This window comes from Bombus terrestris, chromosome 15 (genome assembly GCF_910591885.1).
Source record: "Bombus terrestris chromosome 15, iyBomTerr1.2, whole genome shotgun sequence".
NCBI lineage: Eukaryota > Metazoa > Arthropoda > Insecta > Hymenoptera > Apidae > Bombus > Bombus terrestris.
In genome coordinates this window covers 2366303-2390730 of record NC_063283.1, presented here as the reverse complement: position 1 = coordinate 2390730, position 24428 = coordinate 2366303, and the positions used below count along the sequence as shown (strand labels likewise).

Genomic DNA, 24428 nt, shown 5'->3' with positions numbered 1-24428 from the left:
AAACAGACACAGATTGGATAGCAATGAGGCGTTCAAATATCAACAACGAAGCGAAGTTTTCCAAGATCACGGAGATTCGAGGCTTAGAGCCGTTAGATCGGTGTCTTGATAAATTTCTTTTATTGATTCTTTATGAACTTTTAAAATTTTAGTACGTTTCGGAGGTTTTGACAGGGTCGGAAGCAAATGTAATTTAACACGTACAGATTAAAATATGCATGGTTATACAAACGATTAATACTTACTTGTATTATCAGTTAAATTACATTACAGTAGGCTCATGGTTATTTGATGCCACTTTAACCGACCGCATCTTTCTCGAGATAAAGACAATTGAACAGAAAAGTCATTGACTTGTTATCGTTCTCTCTTGTCCGACTAAACGCAACCTTTATCTTTGATCAATCGCGAAAGCTAAAAGATTCCGAATTCGACTCCGACGAGTTATTAAAAGTAACAAGTTAGCTTGCCAAAAACATGATGCAAAATCGAATCAGCGAGTATTTCTCGTCAGGCAAACGAAATGCGATTGAACGGTTTCGACGATTATTCATTTTACGTTTATTTTTTATCCGTCTTGACGATGATACGAAATCTCTGGCTACTGGATCGGACGTGCTTCTCTTCGCTGTGAGATCCAGATTCGAAGTGTTCGAAATCCCGTGGCTACCTGTGCGCGCGAACTCGCGCTATGCAAATGTGCCCGCGAATACTTGCTTCGGCGAGGGGAAGAGAAAAAGGGAAGAACAGAAACAGACGGAGAAAGAGAGAGAAAGTGTTATAGCAACGCCGCGATCATCTATCTCCGTCTCTGATTACTCCCTCCAGATCGCAGGTATTACGCGAGAACACAAGACGAGGAAAAAGGCGCTCCTCTATATAAACGGGCCGTGCAGGCTCTCAAAGCAGCTCGTAGAATCTCGCAACAGTTTATCGTGTCTTCAGTTTTTCTATCCGATTGCGCATCTTTCTTACGTTCGATATTATATTCTCTTCTCTTGACGTTTTACTCGAGATAATTTGTGTACGCTGACGGCTATGATGTTCCGTCGTTCTGCCCTCGCGGCTCTCACGTTCCTCGCGAACGTGATACTTCTTACCACCGCTCATCCTTCTGAACGAATCTGTAAGTATGAGAATACGGTTACAACAAGTACATGTTCTAATCAACTGTCTTTCCCAAGAATGAAACGCAAACATCCGAAAAGCAAAATACGCGCAATGTAGCTATAGGTAGTCGTAGATAGATCGCGAAATTTTATGCGTATTCGTATCTTTGAGAATATTATTAAAAATGTAGAATCTCGGTGGAAGCTTGCTTTGCCTGCCAAGTGCTACGGAAAGCGCTTTGAACGTTCTAAAATAACAAAAAAAAAATTCTATTTTTCCATATTATGTGCGTTCTGTGCAATTTTACACTTTCGAGTGCCTTACAGATGCATAAAAGTCCGCGGTATCCAAAAGAATTTCTGTTAATCTCCTATAGCATTGCAAGTGCGTACGGGTGTTTGCGAACTTCGTGTTAAAAGAATTAGAAAAATAAAAAAATGTTTTTTTAATATGAAATAGAACAAACATGCATTTTATCTTATTGGACGTCGGTTGTGTCTTCGTTTACAAAGTGGCAATTTCTTATGATTATTTATTTTTGCAGTTACAATATGCGTCCCCGAGGTGTACTGGAAAGAATGCGCGGATATGATCAAAGACTCAGCTGTCAAGGGAATTCCAATCTCGTGCATCTCTGGTCGCGATCGATACGAGTGCATCGAAAGGGTTGGTAAAAAGGAAGCCGATGTGGTAGCTGTTGATCCGGAAGATATGTACCTGGTGGCGAAGAACAACCACCTGCAGGAGAAAGCCGGCTACAACATTGTCGAACAGGTGAGAAAATTTTAATTTATGATTCGTAAACGTACAACAAGAATTGATGAAGGATTTCTTTAATTTATTTTACGAAGATAGCGTATATTAGTTCCGTGAACAATTTGTCTACAACATTTATTGCACATTTTAAATCGTTATAGTTTTTAATAAGTAAAGCGATTGTCTATTTCTTTAATTATATTCGTAAAAACATATTAGAATTTGCATAAAAATTCACAGTCTACTATTAATCTTCTATCGGAAAAATAGAATTGGAATTGGTAAAGTTGTAGGAAAGTCACCTCCTATCCAACTTTGTAGATGTTTAAATTATAGGCGAAACTCGCTGTAGCGATCCGAGAGTTCTTTACGAATATCTCGGAAGTAAGAGAGTCCAACATTTTCGTGAGAGGAAAAAATTGTTCAGAATGTCGAGTTTTTACAAATGTATTTCGAAATCATCGGAATCAGGCAGGGAATTTGACATTTCGCATGCATCAAATCAGGTGAGAACGAAGGAGGAGCCACACGCGCCGTATCGTTACGAAGCTGTGGCCGTGATACACAAGGACCTGAACATCGACAACGTGCAAGGTTTGCGTGGATTAAAGTCTTGCCACACCGGTGTGGGCCGTAACGTTGGTTACAAAATTCCGATCACCAAACTCACTGACATGGGAGTACTGAACAATCTACACGATCCAGAATATTCAGCGCGCGAGAACGAGCTACGTGCATTGAGTTCTCTGTTCTCCAAGGGATGTTTGGTCGGCACCTGGTCTCCGGATCCAGCGATCAACCGCAGACTTAGTAAGTTTCTTCAACTACAGCGACAACGATAACGGTAATACCCATAATAACATGGAACCAATTCTATTTAAAGTCGCCATCTATCTAAAACCGTAGCTGAGCCCTCGCTGAAGCGACAATTTTTTTTTTTTTTTTATTTTTAATTTGTGCTTTACAATTTATCCAGCTGGACATTTGGTAAATTTTTCTAACAAAGCGACAAATGAGAAACTTTTCATCGCATGCTGTTGCAGCTAGTTTTAAACAATAGCTAACGAGTATCATGGGGTATGCATTTTTCTATCGATATAATCATGACAGTCGTATCTCGTTACAGTATTAATGAAATTTCAGAAGATTTTATGTAACATATTCATAATAAATACTCGGATACTTTCGCCGCTCATTGTACTTCGACGGTATTAACCTGATGTCGCGTACACGTATCGCACTGTTAAAGTGGCTACAAAAAATATCTGTACATATTCTTATTATTATGCTAAAGTGTTCTTTTTCTAGTAGGCTCTTTATTTTCACGGTATCGATTTTGTATACTTACACGAAAGTACTACTAAATGACACGAAATTTAGTCTACTTGAACCTAATTAAGCATTACATAAATGCTATAATTAATACAACTGTGTATACTTTTTGCAGTCACTGTATATTCATTCCTCGACTGACCACGTTTGCGTTCGATTTTTCAGAGGAAACCTATTCGAACATGTGCGCTCTTTGCGAGAAACCGGAAGTTTGCGACTACCCGGACATTTACTCTGGATACGAGGGCGCGTTGCGATGTCTCGCGCATAATGGTGGTGAGGTAGCCTGGACGAAGGTGATCTACGTGAAACGCTTCTTCGGCTTGCCAGTCGGCATGACACCTGCAGTCCCGACCTCAGAAAATCCTGCTGACTACCGATACTTCTGCCCGGACGGTAGCAAAGTACCGATAGACGCAACCACGAAACCTTGCACCTGGGCTGCCAGACCTTGGCAAGGATACATGACCAACAACGCAGTGAATGACGTAGAAGCGATTCAAAAGGTTCCTTTTTATTTTTTTTAATTTCCCTCTTCTTTTTTCTTTTTTTCTTTCCACTCTTTTCCTTGCAGAAGAATATGTATATTGCTAACTGATCAGTACTGATTCTAAGTGTTGTAATATTGGATTCTGATAATTGTAAATACTGCTGGGATTTTAGTAGTGATCAATAATGACCAGTAGCGGATAAGAGTATCCCTGGCTCATATTTCTAAGTTATTAAAACTCGTAGCTCGTGGCTGAAACCTAGCAGTGGGATACCAAATCATTACCGAGGAAGTACTAACAGTCGATAATATCGAGTACCTCTTCGGTATTATATTTTTTAGTAATTTTCAGTAGCTTTTTTCTGCTCGTTCTTACGTTTTTTCCTTATAAAAAAAACTTACTGAGATCTACTAAGAAGTATAACATTGAAAAGGCATTCAAGAGTACTCACAACTACCGAATACTTTCTCGGTAATGCTTCGGTCCGATCAATGAAATCTACCACGATCAGTTTTTAAGCTACCAGAACCTTCGATATTAATCGTAATACACTACTCAAAGTATTAGTATATTAGTGGCTAACCAGAAATATTTCTCTGTAGGGGTTCCTTTCATGGGAAGCTTTCTTTCTTCTTCTTCTTCTTCTTTGTATTTTTCTTCTTCCTCGACAAGTCTCGTTGGTTAATATTTGAATACACTGTCGATCATGCAGGAATTGACGGATCTTGGTAAACTAGGAGAGGAAGAAAAGGCAGCTTGGTGGAAAGACATCATGCTACTGGACGAAAAAACTTTAGCAGTCGCCGCGTCACCCGTATTGCCCGCGAACCACTTAAAAGACGCAAAATATCTTGATGTGATCGAAAGAAACTCTGGAGCTACAGACAAAAGTGCTCGATGGTGCGTCTGGTCCGAAAACGGTCTTGACAAGTGCAACGCTCTTGCGAAAGCAGCGTACTCGAGGTAAATCATGTTCGCTCTTCTGCTCTTACACGATAATTTATCGACTGATAATATCGGTAAAATCGGTGAATCGTAGAATATTAACGCTGTCGATCCTCGAATTTTATCATTTTCATCTGAAATATGGTAATTGGAGGATTTATCGTTGTTCATTTTCGTTTTTCATCAGAGATGTCAGGCCAAAGTTCGAGTGTGTGCTCGAAAAGAGTCAAGACGACTGCTTGAAAGCCATCAAGATAGGTAATGCGGAATTATTGGTTGTCGAAGGAGGTTGGGCCTCTCATGCGATCAAAAACTTTAACACGATCCCCATAATCGCGGAATCGTACGGCCCAGGTTCCACAGACCTCGGCGAGAGAGCAGCAGTGGCAGTTATCAAGAAATCTTCTTCGATAAACAAAATTGGTAAGAAATAGGAAGCGTTATTCCCGGCTAATATCATTCGATCTTAAAAAGCGCCGTTTCTCAAAAATCTCTGTTTTATATACGCAGTATGAATGGAAAATATTATCGAATAAACAATTCGGTTTTTGAATATAATAATAGAAAAAGAATTCATCCTTTCATCGGACAATAGGTTAAAAGTTACAGATCCATTCAATTTTGATACTTCGCTATCATCACCGAATCGAATGAGAAATTTTTTAATGGATTAGGAATAACAGTGCTGTAATAATAATATAGTAACGTATCGTGAATCATGATACGCGTATGAGATACGCATACAGGAGTAAAATATAGGAAGATATAATAACACGTGTCATAGTATCGATCTATGCGATAAGATAATCGGCTGTACCCATTGTCGTTTGTAAATTGATTTCAGAGGATTTGAAGGGCAAGAAATCTTGCCACAGTGGATACAAGGGTAACTTTGCCGGTTGGACAGCACCGTCGCATGTATTGAAACATAAAAAGTTTATATCCTCGGAGGACGATCTGGCCAATTTCTTCACCGCATCCTGTGCCCCTGGAGCGCCGATCGAGTCGACGCTGTGTCAACAGTGCGTTGGAAACTCGGCGAGCAAAGACGATCGAATCCGAGAAGCGAGCAAATGCAAGCCAAATAACGAGGAAGCGTACATCGGCGGCAAGGGAGCTCTCGCGTAAGTCGATAAACTCCCAAACGTGCATAGAATACGTGTCATTTTAAAATTCATAATCTACACGAAATATCAAATATCAAATGTTTCTTCGAAGAAGAAGATATCCTAACATTTTCGAGCGAGAGTGTCGTCATGGGATATAAATAAAATTCACCGTGGTAAAAATGCTAGAAATGTACAAATTTTCACGCCGTTATCAACAAAAATACATACAACGTGGCGCATAAAATTTCATTGCGAATTTAATATTTACATCGTGAAATATTTACTACCGTGGCGAATACGTCGCTTTGATTTACAATTTATAATTCCCGTTTTTCATTTTTTCTTCTTTTTTCTGTCACACTTAGTTGCTTGTTAGAAGGCAAGGGAGACGTGGCATTCCTGCCATCGCCAGCTTTGAGCGACGCCGATTCCTCAAAGATAGAGTTACTTTGCCCGAATGGTGAACGCGCTGCTATTAGCGAATGGCAGACATGCAACTTAGGACTGGAGCCACCAAGGCTGATCGTCAGCTCGGCTGCTAAAACTCCGAACGCTTTGGAAGAGCTCACTCATGGTATATTAGCTGCCAGTGGCCTGTACTCGAAGCGGCCCGATCTTCTGCACATGTTCGGCTCTTGGTCCGACCGATCGAACATACTGTTCAGGGTAATGAGCTTTCCTCCTCTTTTCTCCCAAAAATCGGCGATAATCGTTTTATGTAGAACTGAAAATTCCTTAAAGTTAAACGTTTTACTTCGTAATTTTTTGTTCGCGTAATTTCTCCCACGACGAGTCAGAGTACTCGTTCGGTAGCGTGAAAACGACGCTTTTATAAAATCCGTATGAAAGCATGTGAAAGGTAGCGAGCGAAAGAAAATACGGGAGCTAAGAAACAAGCGCTAGAATTTTGTACAATTTCACCCGTGTGCTGTTGGCAAAACGTTTACGACACAATTGAGAGTACGTAGAGTCTTACGTAGTAATTCTACGCTAGGAGAAGAATCTAACCAATCTTGAACTTTCTCGATTTCAGGACGAGGCAAAGGGTCTCGTATCAGTGAACAAAACGTGGAACAAGTGGAACGATTGGCAACAAACGCGACAAACTTACGGCATAGCATGAAGCTTGAGAGACACTATTCCTCGTCGCTGGTTTCAAATGGACGCGACGCTGTATATTTAACGATACAATAAAATAGCATAGCAAATAATTCATTTTATTGGTTTTAACAACAATCTGCATTTCTCCTCTTTGTACCAGAAAGTTACAAATATGAAACAAAATCATGACAAAATCATCAGAATCGAGAACAATGTAAAGCCGGTAGTCCTACGCCGATAAGCGAGGACCACATATAAAATGAAATAAATAAATATACAATTAAATTCGAAATATAATCAAAATGATTAAAAAGAATAATCAAAGTGGCAATTAAAAATAAATAAAGATCAGTCTTACCAATAAAAATCAATTCTACGGATCAAAAATAGTTTCTGCGGCAGGTATCCTGGCAACCTGCTGCAGGAAAGGTTCCGATATCCGACCGTATCTGCTGCGAGTGTATTTTCTGTATACCACATTGAAACTGTCCTGCTGAATTTCCGAATCTAACACGCGCCGCAATATTACAACACGAAGTGAATCGATCTCCTTGTCTTCTAACCTGAAAATAATCGCCTGATATTATATTATTTGTACATGCAACTCCAATTGTATAAATTATTCTCTCTCTCGACAAGTTCGGATAAATGGAGTTGTACCGTATAAGAAAGCACGATGTACGTTATCTACAGGAAAGAAAAAGAAGCGATGTTAACCTTTGAGGCGAATTAAGAGCGGCGGAGAGTAAACCTCTCCAGAACAACCATCGGGGTATAGTATTGTCTCTTGCGACGTCCAAACCGATACCGAGCACCAACTCTAATACCGTTACGCTGATCAATCTTGCGGATACTTTACAAAATTGCTCGTCCAGAAGCGTGATATCGATCTGAAACATTCACGAACAGAATACAATTCGCGTATATTTGTCAGATTTACCGTCTACGATTCGGAGCAAGAAATAACTGTTATAATCGCGGTTACAAGTTATGACTTGCTATTCCATTTAAATTCCATTTAAAGCTGCATAAAGCCATAAAGGGCCTGATAAAATCAACTTAAGGATCGAATAAATGAGAAACTAAATAGTAATAAGAAAAGATCTTCACCATGTAGCAGCCGCAATTGTATAGAAAGAATCCAGTTTCCTCGGATACGTCGAGGTAACGCTCGCAGCTGATGAAATGATGCGTAAAAAGGCTAAACGTGTCGGCGAACGTGATGTTAAAATCAAGAATTCTCAAGATCTTCCTCTCGCAATCGATCAACAAGTCCTCTCTTCCTATGTAAAGATCATTGGCGAGGGACACCATCTTCGGAGCCTGCGAATAAACCACCAAAGCGTCAAATAAAAACAAATGTTTGCGAGGAATAGTCCCATTCGCTTACCGACGGAATCTTGTGAAATTTCTCTTGCCTCTTGAGCACGATCCACAAACTGGCCAACGCGTACATTTGGATCAACGTCGTATCCATGGAAAGCTTGTCCATAACGGCGTCGAACAGCTTCACTGATTGATACACAATGCGCGACGGATATCGGCAGTGTATCTACCAACAACAACGAGATTTGTCATTGTACGTGTAACGTGCAAGACGTCAATTACCAGAAGCAATGCTACACAGAGTTGTTTCTATTAGAATAAAACCAAGACGTTTTAACGAAGACACGTGAAGATAAAATGGAAACGGCATGGTATGTCTGGATTAGGTGATTTTGTAATTTCGATATTAATTCGTAGCCGAGAGGAAGTAAGGAGTTTTTATTGTTCAAGAAAGAACAAGAATGCAGATAATGGGAACAATCATATTAGAGGGAGATCGTGGAAGATCGTCTGACGTGCCGAGAAAGATCTAATACGAGGGTAGCGCTCGATAAGACGTTGACTGCCACTCAAATTTTATGTTATTTGCTCTAGAAACCGCGATAGATCGAAATACGTACTACACCATCGTTTCTTAACTTGTAGTCCGCGAACGTTCGGCTACGTGGCCGCGAAGTTCTCACACATGCAAGCTATTGTTATATTATTAGATTAAAAAATATGTACTATGTGTATTTATTTATTTGTAACGAATGTTTTCTCTTGAGAAAGGACGTTGATGAACGCGATAGTTAACGCATCTTCTGATTATGCATATTTGGCATATTTTACGGGTTTAGATTTTGACAGGTTTTCAGAATTTCACTCGATATAAATATAATAAAAGGAAATATAGAACAGAGAGAGAAAATTATTTAAAGCGATAAACAAAAAGTTAAGAGCCGCCGTGTTACATCATAACATTTAGTTCTTCCAAAATATTATCGAATGTTATTATATTTGCTTTTTATATACTTTTTTCTGATAATGTTATAAATTATATCTAACTAAATTGTCTCCCAGTTTTTCAAATTTCTCATTCTACAAAATTGAATAACGACCACCGTGATGACTACAGTGGCGGTCAACGTTTCAAGAAAAAGGTACTACACGTACCATTAGTATGACCACGTGTTCGTTCATAGGTTATGGAAAAATCGGCAGAATCATCGAATACACGTGCACCATCTTCTCTGTTCTTGTCGTTTTTTAAATTATTTCATTATCAAATTATTACTCGCCGGAAGACGAACAACGACGCTGTCGCTGTGCTTAAGATAGTTTAGAAAAGGACAAACGAGAGGAGTACACGTGCATTCGACGACTACGCCATTTTTTTTTCTCTTCTACTCACTCCTAGACGTATTATAAAAATGACGACCAGCCTCCTCTGCTCCGCGTTGATGTGCCTCGTTAAGAAATTACGCGACAATTGTGGTGCTTTTTGCTCCCTTTCGCTCTCGATCATCGGCAGTTCATCGTGATATTCTGCATGATACAGTAATTCAGCGGGAAAAGGATCGATCTCTTCTTTGAAATCGTTTCGACGTTCCAGTAGCTCGCCCTTGTTAGATGCGCTTGTGGTATACTTGCTCCGTCGAATCACCACCTTCAAATTTAGATCAAAAATAGTAGACGAATAAATTGAATTTTTTAGATCGAGGGTATTTCTGAGAGTTGGAAAGTGAGTACATATCTGAATAGTAACGATAACCGATTAAGGGAAAGGGATTAAGGGATGAGTAGGGTAGGGAGAGACGAAGGGTCTAAATGTAAATGGACAGGAAAAATCGAGGGTGAGAAATAGCGTGCCATTATGAAGACGCACCAGGAAACGCGAAGAAATTGTGCAGATGTTGAGAGCAAAATTTCGACCTTTTAATATATCGTTCATGTGTATAAGTATAAATTATAAGTATTTAAATAACAAAAATTATGTACGAATCTATACGATTATGTACGAATTAATTATGTACGAATATGATCGAACGTATATACACTCAAACAATTTTTTCGAAAATAAAAATTCACGTAAAAGAGCGCCACTTTGCACCCTTAACTTGTCTTTTTACGTTGAACCCTTCCGCTTCAGGTGCCGCTTATACGCGGCGCCTGCGAAATAACTTGTAGGTACGAGCGTCCCTTATAGATGACATCCACGAAATGACCTGTAGGTACGAACGCCGCATATAGACGGCAACCTGGGTTCGGCAGCCCATATATCGGGCATACACCAATGCCATCTGTAGTCAATAATATACGTTTTCGTTATCGACAGAATATTTTCTGTTGACTTTGTTCATATATTGGATTTCACTTCTTAAAAGTTAGCGTTGAAACCGTGTTGTTCATCGAAACGTCTTACGCGATATATTTCAAACATTCAAACGATCGTATACCGTTTCGTGCTTAAAAATCTGTTAAATCCATTGACAGTGAAACGATATTTCATATACGGTTCTTACGAGAATTATTGTTATTTAAGACTTAGGAAAATCTATATACAGCAACCACGCACACTGTACGCATTTCAGTGACGGTACTTCGGCGGACTGGACTGCCGAAGCGAAAGGGTTAAATCAACTGTGTCTCGAGTTGCGCGCAACCGTCTGTATCTTGCGAACACGAACATGACCAAAACTGAGATTTTGTACGTTCGATCATTGACGGCAAGTTCTATTCCGATCGGACAGGTGAGTTATTTGAAAAAAACGTTTAAAGATTGTCTACCTTGATAGGAGTCTTTGGCGGTGGCGGTAGCAATGATCCGTCGGCAGGCGTCGTTGTTTTTATAATCAGCGACGTTTCCTTTTCTCGAGCGATCTTCGGTGAATTGGTGGAAATTTGTTTTCTGTCAGAAATAAAGGCACGCGTCCATAAAACATGAAGGCGTAACGTATCGAGCAAAAAAAAAATAGAAAAATCGCATAGTCGTACCTATTGTCGCTGATCTTGTTTCTCGACCTTAGAGCTACAGTTACTTTTGCTATTGGCCTCGATGCTGGTTTATTTAGAGTCGCGCATTTATTAACCGAGCCGAATCCAAAACTTTTCTCGCGCCAATCGGCCGAAGATGAACGTTGCGACGTGCTATGCGTGACGGTTCGCACCGGCTGAACGGAACGAGATCTGCGACGAGGTATTTTAGACGGCGGAAGCTGTTTGTCTATTCGTGACTCCTCTACCGACTGTATTTTTCCAAACAATTTGTTCGAAATTTCAATCTTTTTTGATTCAATTTGACGAACAGGAGGGCTCGTTGTCTCGTTTACCCGTTTAGAATCATTTTTTCCGTAGGATGGCGCGACTTTCGACTCGATTTTCAAGCGACGCAATATTCGTTTCGAATTGGGATTTACCCTCGGAGTGAAACTCAACCTCGGAGCGAAATTCGGCTTCGGAGTGAAATTCGGCCTCGAAGCGCCACTCGACTTCGAAGCGACACTCGACTTCGAAGCGACACTCGACTTCGAAGCGACATTTTTCTCGTCGAAATGCACACGAAACGGTGTTCTTTTCGCACGCGCGTTTCGTTCAAGCTCGCGGCTCACTCGACTATCTTCGTTTTTCAAAGCTGTTCCCTTTCTTCGTTCTTCGTTCGAGGCTAAAGCGAGACGCGTGTCGCGCGAGATCGATGGTTTCTTTTTACCGGTTGCCACGTTTTCCTTTTCACTCGATGGTAAAGTTTCCTTAGACGGGATCCTCGTTTTTAAGAAGCGCGCGTTTTGCCCCACGTGAGCCATCTATGCCGATTTTCTGCAAAATATTCTCAGAATTTCTTCTCGGAAACTGTTTTCTGTTCGATCTCATCCAACCGTTACGGGGAAACGCGCACAACTGTGGCTTTGTTTATATTTGCGTATTAATTTGATAACGCGTCGGCACGAGAGGACGATTCGCGCACGGTCCGATAAATATCCGTCTGATTAATTTCCTGTAAACCGTTGATCGCTGCGAGATCGTTGCTCCCGATTGCGACACACTATTCGTTCGACTAATAACACCAAACAGGTGACTAGATAAGACGAGATCAAAAAGAGAAGTAGAGGCACTGCGTCTTCCAGTTCTACCGAAGACCAGCCGGATTTTGCCTGAAATTCCAAGAAGATCGTTATGCTCGATTCGGTACTATCGTTTATATCGTGTCTACAAGGTTTATACCTTGGCAAAGTGAACACACAGTGGTTCACGAAAGTAGTCGAAAACTGTTAGAAACTATTTATGTGGAATCGAGTGCGAGAAGGAGAATAACTTGTAGCGGCACACGAGCTAGAGAATAATTCAAATCATGTTGTTGTTTTGCCTCGGAGTATCAAGATCGTTAGGATACACGTAATGTAAGAACAAATAAGCTCCGAGCAAAACAATGTCGCCGCTACGTGCAACCGTCGAACAAAGACGAATTTGAATTTTCCGACTCTCCCCCGACCGGTATAAATAAGCGGACCCTGATCAAGGTGGCCGACAACACCTACGGAAGCCACCCGAATCGCAACAGCCCGACCTCTGTTTCTTCCACGCGACGTTCCAGGGCCGCGCGAAGAAGTACCGTTGCCCAGGCACCTGGAATCAGAAATGGGACCTACCACCACGACGAACACGAAACGGCGTTTCACGGTGGCGGACGTTAGCACGCCTTTCATCGGCTTGGACTTCTTAAGCCACTACGAGCTACTACACCACAGCGACGAGACCAGCGACCTATCGACAACACGACACACGGACACGACAGAGGCTGTATCGAGCAAAGCAATCGTCAGTGAGTCGACGTATCAGCGACTTCTCGTCGAATTTTCGGACGCGACTCGTCCACTCGTTCGATAACGACAAAATACGACACAGTGCGGTACTTCATATCGAAAACCATGCCAGGCCCATCCGTCTTCAACGAACCTCGACGCCTCGCCTCCGCTCGACGCGAGCAGTTGAAGGCGAGATTTGAGACGATGACCGAGCAAGCAGTGATGCGGCCAGCGAATAGTCCATGGGCATCACCTCTGCGCGTCATACCAAAGAAGAACGGAAGCCTACGACACTGCGGCGATCGCGTGTTGAACGCCTGCTTCGTATCGACAGGTATCCACCGCCGCATATCGAAGATGTCGCGCAACATCTGCACGGGTTTGACAGCAAGCGGTCGACGCTTTACCCCGCATCGAAACGACGAACCCGCCGAACTTTCACAACCGCACACGAAAACGACGAGCGAAGTCGTACGACCGTATGTACAACAAAAGAAAAAAAGACTTTGTAAACCAATTTCAACGAATATGATGGTTGATGGAGCGGCACATGAGCTATAGAACAATTCAAATCATGTTGTTGTCTTGCCTCGGAGTATCAAGATCGTTAGGATACACGTAATGTAAGATCAAATAAGCTCCGAGCAAAACAATGTCGCCGCTACGTGCAACCGTCGAATAAAGACGAATTTAAATTTTTCGAATTTAAATTTTTTAAACTCTTCACCGACGAGTATAAATAAAGTTACAGTCAATTGTCGATCACTTATCAACCGGTTATCAACGAATTATCAGCGATCTAATTAACGAGTCCTTAGCGATCCTATTTTGCGACCTATGCACCGTCTTAGCGAATCGGTTAGTGCGATCGTCTTTGCCAACGTTATTTGTATACTAATTTATCATTTTAAATATATTCAACGGTTTCAACAACGAGCAATCTCGTCCATTAAACCTCACCGACCAATCATCCTCTATGCATAAACCCCTACAAATTGGTAACACCGATGTGAGTTGAACACGACTAAACAACCTCTACAAACTGATAGGTGCTAATCGATTACATCGATCAAATGTATATTGTTGAAACGAAACTTATGATTAATTATAACAGATGTTCTTGACGATACTCCTCGACACTCGACGATATAATTTTTTAATTGATTGGTTACACGTTCAATTCTTTTTCTTATTTTCTTTCCATGTCATCTGTACTGACACATACACACACTCGCATACAGTTTCCCTACATGTATGTGTGTAATTGCAAGTATGCATATTTTAAGATAGTTCACAATGACTCACCCAACGCACTTGGCTCGACCATTCGAGCTTAAGCAGCCGCTGAAGGATGCCGCTATCCCGTAGCAGAAGAATGCTACGAAGGAAAAGCCGCCGATAAGAGAGAAAAAAGAACGACGCAACACTATGTTTGACTCACTTGGTGTCGATAATGCCACGATAAGGACTGTGAATCGGGACTGCCATAGCTATCGTAGTCTGCATTATCGCATCCAGAGGTTCTACCGCGCACTCGACTTTCCCTTGCAGCACGGTGGCCATATTATCCAGCGTCATGAAAGCGTATTTCTTCTCCTGACAAACACGATTCAAACCGTCCAAATAGTTTACCGGCAGATCAAGTTCCCTGGCCAACAGCTCCTCGAACATGACCGTGAGCACGGTGTCACTGGTGTTCTATTTGTGCCCGAGAAAAACCAGCGAAATATTTTCACAGTAAATTGCCAAACTACTCGTACCTTTGTAAATTATTGAAATCCAACGATCATAATATTCTTTAACGATATCCATTTAAACGTTTATCAATAGGAATATTATTTGAATTTCGATTGGTATATTGTTATTGGAATATATCGATTCCTTGTAATTAAGCTTTTCCGCGCTTATAAACAAATTTTAACGTGCAAAAACATATAGAGCGTTAAATGAAATATGCAGTTTTCCCAGGGAAACTTTGAATTATAATATTTGAAGGATGAAGCAAATCTCCCAATTAGATCGCATTTCTTTAGGTACACTTATAACATTATGAATTTGTAGAAAAATTTATTTATAGTAGATTATATACAGTACGAATGGGAAATCGTCGCGAATCTATATCACGAGAAGTATTGATCGTTCGAATTGAATAATTGGGACGCGTTGTAGTTGATGGCGGATGGTGGATGTAAAAATACGATCTCTTACCTGGAAGAAACTGTAATCGGCCGAATCACCAACCACGGCAAATCGATAGGTACCATCTTTCAGCAAACCCTCCATCGTGGTAAATGGCATCACAAACGTCTTTATGGCCAAGAAGCTGATTAACGCTGCCGAATAAGCTGCAAGCACCACCACGCCTGTTAAGTGAACGTTCAGATGCACCAGTCGCGTGGGATCCAAAGGAGACGGTTCCATGCCTGTTCACAAATTCGAAATTAAGACTCCCCGTCCTTCGACATTACCAAAGTATTTAAACTAGACCGATTTTTATGCAAATTCATATTTTCGGGAATATAGTTGGAAGAGTATAAGCTAGCACCGTTTAATTTAGCCTCTAGCGGAAACGGTTTCGTATATACATTCGTGTGCAACGAAGCAAATACTTTTGAACATAGTAAATAGTTTAATAAAAATAAGTTTAACTTTGTTTAATAAAAATTAACTCGTAGGTTTCCTTAGGTGGCTTCTTCGCTTGTAACTAATCAAATTTGCCAAATTCGATTGGGCTATCACTCACCCTGTCCACAGAACGCACCAAATACGAAGAAGAGAATCTCGGATAAGGTAGACCTGGAATTGGACCTGAGATCAACCGGAAACCAATTCACTTTTCTCGAGAGAACATCGATCCCGGTGATCGTCAGCGCCACTACCACGACGGTTAGACCGATCGCGTTCCAAACGTTGAATGCAAATGGTGCCAAGTACGTGTTCCATTTCACTGCTGTTGTGTCCGGTCTCCTGATGTATGCGCGGCATCTAAATGAAAAGAAGGCAAGCAAGAGATACGTCTGATCCGATACGTTGCATGCGGTAAGTTGTTAGAGAAATTGCAGGATTGATTTCTTGGTTCTGTTGCTTGCAGGCGGAGGTAAAAAATGACTGTTAATGACCATCAGGTTGCAGACTTTTATGCATCGCTAGCCATAAACGATAGTAATAGCAATAATAGAAGAAAACTGCTGACTCTTAACTTACTTGGTCGAGTAGACGGGAGTGGTAAATTTAATGGCCTCCAGTCTGTCGGACGACATCATCAGCTCGGTTGCCGCGAGATCTGCCTTGTCTTCTACCAACATTCTGATCGAACCTGTCCACGTGCCATTTGGTAATCGGGTACCCCATGAGCTAGCCTCCATGTAGGTAAACCTGAGACCCTCGGTGTCGCGCGAGTCATTTGAAAGAGACATAAAATATGCAAATGAATACTCTTTCTCATTCGTACATATATTAAGTCTTATATCGAAGTATACTCTTTTTCATTTATGTATTAACTCTCCATAGATTAACGCTTCGGAATATGCGACGAACGATTTCGTAAATTACACCACTCGCGTACAAATGGACCTAGGATCTCATTGGGATTAGTCGAATTATTCGAATTCGAGCGACTTAAAATTCAAGCAACGACCGAAGTAAATTACAAATTCACAGCGGTAAAGTGGGTTTGTTAAGCTGCTTGGATTCAAGCAGCTTGCTTGATCATGCTCTAACGTCGGACGAAGCTCAATTTAAATCTTCGAGAGTCACCTCCCTCGCGAAGTTGTCGACAAATCGAGCCCGATATCGCGATCTTCGTACACGATGGACTGTCTGTTTGACAAACGAGAAAGGGTAAGAGGAAGAAGAGGAAGAAGAAGAAGAAGAAGAAGGGCTACGGAATCGTCCAACACGGAGAGCATGCTACGAGGCTTCGCATCGAAATGTCTAGAACCCGTTAGCCCAAGAAGAAATTCCTTACCGTACGTAGTTGCATGCGCGTAAAATTCAAGAAAAATTGATTTAACCATTTTTCACAACATAACGCGAGAAAATCTTGAGAAGAGATAGCAGTAACTTTACATCTGATATTTACTACTTACTCGTTGTTACTAGACATTCTTTTTATTCATTTCTAAATTTATTTCAGCTACAGAAATTTATTTTGCCCATTAAATGTCGTATAATAGATGCGCGATGATGTTACGCAACACAACCGCGACACCGCGGCGATATTTTTACGAAAGATATCGACGAAGCGGTGACGGCCGGAAGAGAGAATGGTTCGAAGAGAGATCGGCCGCTAATCAAGACGAATACTTTCGAAGGGAAACGGCCAGGCAGCTGAGAGAACTTCGACGTGCCCTCAAGAGGAAATCCGAGCAAGAAGAAGACGCGACGAGTGTCAGAAAGAAAAAGACAAGAAGGCACGACGTAGCATGCTCTTGCGACGAGGACGAAGAGACGAACTTGAAAAGATGAACGAAAGCAAACCGATGGAAACGCTTGATCTATGGTCACATGGTACAATGGTTCGCGAACGCTTAAGAAACCTTTTTTGAATGTATTAACGATGCGTGTCGTACGAAACGTAACGTTTCATTAGGAGGGAGGCGTCTCTCCCTGAGAAAGAAGATTCTTAGTTCCAATTTTCTAAATATTATGCGTATTGTAATTAAAATTTGTTTCGATGAAAGTAACAGTAGTATAATAGTAGTATATCTTAAAATAATTTTCCATTAGAAAATTCGAACGTGATACAAATTTCCCAAATTTTGTAGCAGCAACACTCCCATAATTAGCCTATATTTATAAAAGTTTTCTACGATAATTGAATCGATTCTCACTGTATATCGTAATCGGTATAGTTTCTGTAAACGCTATACTAACGTGCAATTCATTCCTTCTTTCAGCAGTTGAATCACTTCACCGAAGAAACCGCCGATCCTAGAAGGCTGACCAGCTTTATCGCGAATGATCCGCGAAACTGGAGGATCCTGCCAGTGAAACAGTTCATCAATACCGATCGATAGCTCCTCGGATATTTCTATTCTTATGTAAGTATCGAGACACTTGCAGAAAGCAAGTAGTGGTGTTAGATTAAATTAAATCAACAAAGTACAATGGCTGGCAAAAGAAAGTTTATAAAGTGAGTATGGAAAGACACCATAATTTTACAAACTGGATTTCTATTTAATAAGACCGGTAAATTAGTATAACGTAGTATATATGTTTATGTATAATACATGATTGTACATATACAAAATTTGTACATGCCACAGAACAGCTGACTATTAGCAATACGATAAAAAGCTTTTAACGCGATAATTACTGAAATTCATACCGTATCAGTTTTAAACTTTCTTTTATGCGCAACCGTACAACCTGTGTACGAACGATCGCTGTAACTCACGTGAACGGAAACCACTCGTATGTTGCGTCCATTTAGATCGTTTCTACGTTGATATAATCCAAGCTGAGGTCCCTGGAATCCTTCTCTCGCATTCCACTCGCCAAACCTCATCGATCTCAGATTATCCTCCTTGCTGATTTGGTACACGTCCCGGACAATCTCACCTGTTCCCTTCGAATCTCTCTGAGTCACCATCAGGACGCAGTTAAACGGTACGTAGACGTTCGACAAAAATTCGTCGAATTTAGTGCCGTCCCTCAGGAACAGCAACCACGTCGGATAAGACATCGTGATCCATTTGGAAACCTGTGATCGTTTCGTTTGGATTCGTCGACGATCTCCGTTTCTTTTCTCTGGTATTTCCTCTTACCTGTCTTTATTTTCACTCACCGAAGTGAATTGCTCCCTGATCTCGTCGAGATCGTTCAATAACACGAACAACGGCCTTTTGATGTGATAATAAGTCTTTCCTACCTGAAATGAGACGCGATAGCCGATTGAGTTACGTCACAAGGCATTAAATAGCGAATATCGAGGCTCACGAACTAGCGAACACATTGACCTTAAAAAGCTGATCAGTGTTGAGGTTTTTGAATTCATTAAAAGATACAAGACGAGTGTCTTCCTTTTTCTTTTTTTAAATATTTTTCGGTAAATGATTGAAAATATACGTTTTGATAGTAGATATAACAAAAATGCAAGAAATCGTCCGTTCCGAATTTTTCCTCTTTTTATCGTCTTTTTACTGGGCTATAGTCAAAAAGTTGAAAACTCGATCGCATCAGCTTCGCTGATATACGTAGTACAGAATACTGGAATATTCCTAAATACAGAAACCTTCGAATCCGACATTTCTTGGTAAACCTACTCGAGTCTTGAACATGCTAAAATCCATAATCACAGTCCGGATGTTCAGAGATCCACTCAAGTACCTTTGGAGCGCCAACAGTCCATCTATATCTTCCAATCCTAAAACGATCATCCACCGTTCGATCTTCGACGTTACGTTCTTACATTCATCGAAACATCACCAGCTCACCTTTCTTCTCTATCACGTTCATCGTGCCGTGAAAAAGTATGACGCAGGTGTTGTTGAAGTGATCGTGAACACCCTTGATCAAACTCTCGTAGACTTTGAGCGGTCGTATCAGAATAGGTTCGGCGTCTGCCAAAGACGCGGAGAGGCGCGTGCTCCTTGAGACGCACAGTAGCAGCAACGTCGCACAGAATTCCCGTCTGAACCGAAGCATGGTCACCTCCTTCGTTAATAATTTTCTAGCAGCCGAAAGAGCGTAAGTGAAAATTATTAGTTTTTCAATGATTGCAACTAAATGATCGCGGATTTTGTCGATACCACCTAACGACAAGATCCGCAATCGCTTAGTTGCGTTCATTTGCGAGTAAAACAATCTGCAGTTGGAATATTTCTCGCTGCGTTGACACTGATTATGCGATCAGTTAGCGATACGGATAAAGAATTATCCAACTCGCGATAGTTTTACTATCAAATGAACACTTAGCTTTGGAATCCCACGGGTAAAAAAGCAGGATAGCAGCAAAATTGAAATTGACTCGTAAGAAAATTGAGTCATAAGCAAAGGACAACGATATAGAAAAATAGCAGCGTACTTATCCTGTTGGCCAAAATCTGGCTTACACTCGTTTGCCCACGCACCGGAGAATTGTCTCGTACGCGACAAAGTTTGCCGACGGTCGATTAGTATCACGACGATTACTCGTTCGCAGCTGTCACGCGACTGATTCTACCTTCCCGATTTCCAAGTCAGAACGTACCTACATCCATCTAAATTAAACTAGATAGTGATGTATGAAATTGCTCGATCATACGAGAGCGGAACGTCGAAGATAGTGAAGCACGTTGCGCGTCTTGTCAGGTAATTGACAGTTGGTCGATCGAATCGCATCGGATACGCTCGATTAATCTGCGTCCTCCTCTTCTTCCGATGCGATAGTTGCCTAGCCCGTTGCGTCCACTAAAGCACAACAAAGTTACATAGAAATCGATCGCGATGGCGTGGATCGAAACGGTCGTTTCTGACGATACGTCAGAGTCAGTGACTCTTCCAATTCCGATACTCCGCTTTGTAGCATCTTCGCGCCATCAAAGTCTGCGTGCCGCTTACTGTACGCTGGCGTACATGAGTATCCGGAGATTTGGTAGTGTTTGGTAAATAAATAATATATGAATTTTATCAACTTGGTACTTGGAGTACTTGGTAAATTTGCGATAATAATACGATAATATCTACCAAGTTTTTAAACTGGCGATTAATTAATGACTACGGGTAGCACTTGCTATCTTCTTACGGAAGTTGTATATTTAAACTCTGTTAGAAAAGACGAAAAAGTTAGACTTAGGAAGCGTGTGTAACAATACCGAAGAAAACTGGCATGAAATTGTTAATAAATATCGGTTAAGATCTATATAGAGTTGTGACGATCACTTTCTTCTTTCCTTGTAAACTCATAAACTAAGCACGTCGAAGAAGAGCAACCGTCTGAATACTCTTATAGCATATTTTATTCCGTTCAAGTTGGTTCTCATTTACTTACGACGTTTGACCAGCTTCGCAAACACTGACTTTCCCATAACCACCGTTTTCGTGATTCTCGTTCATGAAAAAGAAATCCAAGGGGGTAGGTCGAGTTGGTCGCCGACAATATTCTCACGTGAATGATACATCTCGTAGAAAGAAGAGAAAAAAGATCGATCGACTTTGTCCAGGACTCTTTTCATTCCTTTGCATTTCGTTCCGACCAGGGCAGGCATGAATTATAGCGAAGGTAAATTTCAAAATCGTGCAGCATCGAAAAAGATGTCTAATGCGAAAGACAAAAATATTGGCACAGTAGGAACGTAGAAATGAGAGGAGCAATATTCTCTACATATCTAAATATGCTCAACCACACGCGTAAGTATGCTATGTAGATCCTACAAGTTTATGAAGAAATTCAAGTATTTTATAACACCGTGGTAAATTATTTCTCCGCTTTCTAAAAACTGGACTTGACAAAAAATTTCTTCTTAAAAAATTCAATCATAATAGACGATTATTTGGCACGATAATCGATCATTGTATCTACAATAAGGAAATTCGGAAACTTTTTACCTGCATCCTTGATATTTAAGAGGCAGACGACGAAGTATGCGGAGTATGATTGTAAATAACGTTGCCGAATCCGGTCCGGTGCCGGACACGAGCAGAAAATGGCAACTATCGATGGAAACTATTTGTGTAAAAATGAATAACAAATTGCACGAATTTTTCTTTGTGAAAATTCGAAATGATGCGATAATGTCGGATATAATTGCCGCGGCTCGCAATCAGTCCACCCGCTCCTCCTACATTTCGCTGTGTAGTTCGAGGTGAGTCAAGCAAGAGGGTTGGCATTTGGCGATAAGCGTCGATTTGCACGCGATAAACAGCAATAAATAATACTGAAAAATATTCGACTGACGCAATTTTCCGTTAGGCGATACATCGCGTGACACGTAAAAAGCATGCAAGGTTGTAAATTAGCATCGATAACGAGTCAAATGACAGTTTGACCGTGTTGGGAAGTCGATAAAGGGTATAAGCCGATCGCGATTCCGATGGTCGACCAAAAGTCAGAGACCAAGTTTCCAACAACCGCGATCCACATCGAACTTGCGCCATGAACACCGTTACGATCGTCTTACTGTTGTCCATGTGCTTTTGTGCACTGTGTGGGGCTACTCCTGTTTCTTCTCTCGATCAAGGTAAAAAGCGGCCGTGATCGATCGATCCACCACTACGCAATCTTGCGCCATTGAATATCTTATCATTATCGAAGCTTTTATAAGTCGGTGGCTACAAGGCATTAGTATTAATAAATTCCCTCTTGCTATTGTAATAGTATGTCTGACAATGAATTATTAAAGGCAAAGTTTACGAGTTACGAGTTGTCTTGTCATCTATCAGATTACGAATTAAATAAAAGAACTATTGCGAATACGTTTCTTTTTTCTCTGTTTAAAGTCATTAACAACTACGTACTTTTACATCGACAGACTTCTTTTATTCGTTCGTTTATTTATTTTGTCTTATCAATCTTAATTCGTATTCACGCCTGTTACGCGGCACCCGGCTTTTCAACGTTGACGCTTTTAAAACTGACTTTCAATCTTCTGATTCTACCGCTGGAATACGTGCTCTTGTAGATAAATTTATCCACCGATCGTCTTGACTTGTTTTCTACTGCCAAGAGTAATTAATTTTGCTGCTTTCGAGAGTAATTAATTTTCGATGCAATTTTTTATATAAATACCGGTGTGAAATCGTAAAATTGTGAAAGAGAATTTCGTAATCCGGCATATAGTTTGTCTATTCACTAATACTAAGTATGTTGATAAATTGCCAAGTTACAAGACTCCATATCGCGTCACAGATGTGTGTCGCGTTACGTCTATAAATTATAGACTTCTCTTTTACAATTTCCCAACGTTTTATCACATAGCTTGTAACTGTCGTTAACTTTACTCGTAAACTTTCCGTTTTCATTGATAACAAACTTATCACTCTTATTCGTGGTTTACGAATACCGGTAGCTTGCAACTTCTGTGACTCGTCAAATTTTGCTAATAACGTTAGTACGAATCTTCGATTGCGCAAGAGGCACCTGTTCAAGGGTAGTACAATTTTATTAACGGGATCACGTTCCAGTAGAGCTTATCCCGAGCAACTGTACCAACGAGACTGCTACGCAGTTGCAGCGCGTCACACGGCAGTCTCCTTCAATCAACTTCGTCGAAGGAATCGGATCGGATATTCTTAGAATTCCGACCAACCTGTTGGCCACCATCATATCCTTTATCCTTTCGATCATCGACGGGATCAAATCAACGTTTCTCTCGTGGATCGGAAACATCGAATCGTTCCTCCAAAACCCTTTAACACTGCTCAATAACAATCAGAATTCTAATCAGAGACGACGAAGATCAAATGTGTCGAATGGCCTATCAGATTTAATAAGTGATTTGCCGAACTTGCTAAATTTACCGGTAAGCTATTTCCAACAAGCGACAAGCTCGGTCGGAGATTCTGTCGTTTCAAAAGTCCAATATGTCATAAAAGCTGTAATAAGATTCGTATGGAACTTTGTAATCACGAAAGTATTACCCTGGCTGGACGATGTACTCACCAGAGTCAAGCAGTCAAATACTTTGCCATCCTTTTTGAACGACGCGATTGGAGATGCGAATTTTGTTTATTCCCTTTTGCGCCTGTTCACTGGAATCACCTCGAACAGTTCATGAGTGGCATCGTGATATAATTTTGGCTCGAGAGGCTGGTCGAAATTATTTTCTTGACTTTAACGCTAGAGCCGTCAAAGAAGTCATAATGTTCGGTATTTAAGACTTTCTGTTTCCACTTTTATCTCTTGCTTTTTTCTTTTTGTTTGTTAGATGTTAGTATCTACTGGTGTTTAACTTTACCGAGACAAATATATGAAACTGTATGAGCAAGTGTAATTATTTCGTTTGTCACGTTGATTTAATCTTATTTAACTGTTGTGTAATATATTTAGATACATATTAAAGATTGATAATACGCTCTAGTGTGAAGAAAAGAAAATATAAAATTCTGGGCGCAAGACGCGTAAGAGAAGAAGCTTCGAAAACGATTAATTATTATTATTTATTTCATGATAATGTTTTTGTATGGGAATTTTTAATTTTCGTGTTAATATGCGTGTAAGGGAAATAAGATTTCTCTATCAGCTTTTCTAACGTGTCAAATAGGGAAAAAGACAGTGATAACCCGAATAACAGACGTACGTTCGAGAACTGTTTCTCGATAATCAATGCGGATAGATCAGTTTATTAATCGTTATAATAGAGTTTATATGTATAATAAAGCGAGTGTCAACAAATTTTTTGCCGCTGTCATTGCACGTCGTTTGAAAAGATCGAAAAAAGATAAAAATTCCTCAAAATTCTAATAAATGTTACATTCCACGTTGTGAAATATATATTTAATCCTCTACACAGCATAATTTATATATCCTTGTTTTTCCTCTTATCAGTCATTGCGCC

General features: G+C 40.6%; 4 protein-coding genes across 13 annotated transcripts; 2 read left to right on the top strand and 2 right to left on the bottom strand.

Moving 5' to 3' along the window:
* Positions 1 to 867: 867 nt before the first annotated feature.
* On the top strand, positions 868 to 6954 carry LOC100650460 (transferrin). Its single transcript, XM_012316750.3, has 9 exons — positions 868 to 1126; positions 1655 to 1884; positions 2373 to 2676; positions 3364 to 3704; positions 4402 to 4652; positions 4822 to 5057; positions 5479 to 5758; positions 6109 to 6409; positions 6777 to 6954. The coding sequence occupies exons 1-9, from the start codon at positions 1039 to 1041 to the stop codon at positions 6864 to 6866; spliced, it is 2121 nt and encodes a 706-aa protein (XP_012172140.1). The 5' UTR covers positions 868 to 1038; the 3' UTR covers positions 6867 to 6954.
* Positions 5918 to 11963, bottom strand: LOC100643862. Of its 2 annotated transcripts, XM_012316752.3 has the most exons (8): positions 11147 to 11963; positions 10940 to 11060; positions 9564 to 9818; positions 8235 to 8396; positions 7955 to 8167; positions 7562 to 7734; positions 7203 to 7407; positions 5918 to 6467 (listed from the first exon to the last, which is right to left on the bottom strand). In XM_012316752.3, exons 1-7 carry the CDS (start codon positions 11950 to 11952, stop codon positions 7218 to 7220), a joined length of 1920 nt encoding a protein of 639 aa, XP_012172142.2. In that variant the 5' UTR covers positions 11953 to 11963; the 3' UTR covers positions 5918 to 6467; positions 7203 to 7217. The 2 variants fall into 2 exon arrangements, with proteins under 2 accessions (XP_012172142.2, XP_012172141.2); XM_012316751.3 differs by lacking the exon at positions 5918 to 6467 and having other exon boundaries at positions 6940 to 7407.
* LOC100643744 (glutamate receptor U1) lies at positions 11931 to 21679 on the bottom strand. 8 transcript variants are annotated; one of them, XM_020867009.2, is made up of 13 exons: positions 21481 to 21664; positions 20924 to 21190; positions 19389 to 20343; positions 19218 to 19318; positions 18740 to 18823; positions 18350 to 18655; positions 17827 to 17933; positions 16156 to 16326; positions 15695 to 15936; positions 15160 to 15374; positions 14393 to 14649; positions 14257 to 14329; positions 11931 to 12300 (listed from the first exon to the last, which is right to left on the bottom strand). In XM_020867009.2, the coding sequence occupies exons 3-13, from the start codon at positions 19741 to 19743 to the stop codon at positions 12136 to 12138; spliced, it is 2076 nt and encodes a 691-aa protein (XP_020722668.2). In that variant the 5' UTR covers positions 19744 to 20343; positions 20924 to 21190; positions 21481 to 21664; the 3' UTR covers positions 11931 to 12135. The 8 variants fall into 8 exon arrangements, with proteins under 8 accessions (XP_020722668.2, XP_020722674.2, XP_020722666.2 ...); XM_020867015.2 differs by having other exon boundaries at positions 19389 to 19624; positions 20924 to 21109; positions 21481 to 21660; XM_020867007.2 differs by having other exon boundaries at positions 19389 to 19624; positions 21481 to 21659.
* Positions 21680 to 21901: 222 nt separating this feature from the next.
* LOC100650343 lies at positions 21902 to 24378 on the top strand. Of its 2 annotated transcripts, none has more exons than XM_003401162.4 (2): positions 21902 to 22112; positions 23056 to 24378. In XM_003401162.4, exons 1-2 carry the CDS (start codon positions 22028 to 22030, stop codon positions 23646 to 23648), a joined length of 678 nt encoding a protein of 225 aa, XP_003401210.2. In that variant the 5' UTR covers positions 21902 to 22027; the 3' UTR covers positions 23649 to 24378. The 2 variants fall into 2 exon arrangements, with proteins under 2 accessions (XP_003401210.2, XP_012172139.2); XM_012316749.3 differs by having other exon boundaries at positions 21914 to 22112; positions 23059 to 24378.
* The last annotated feature ends 50 nt before the right edge of the window (positions 24379 to 24428 follow it).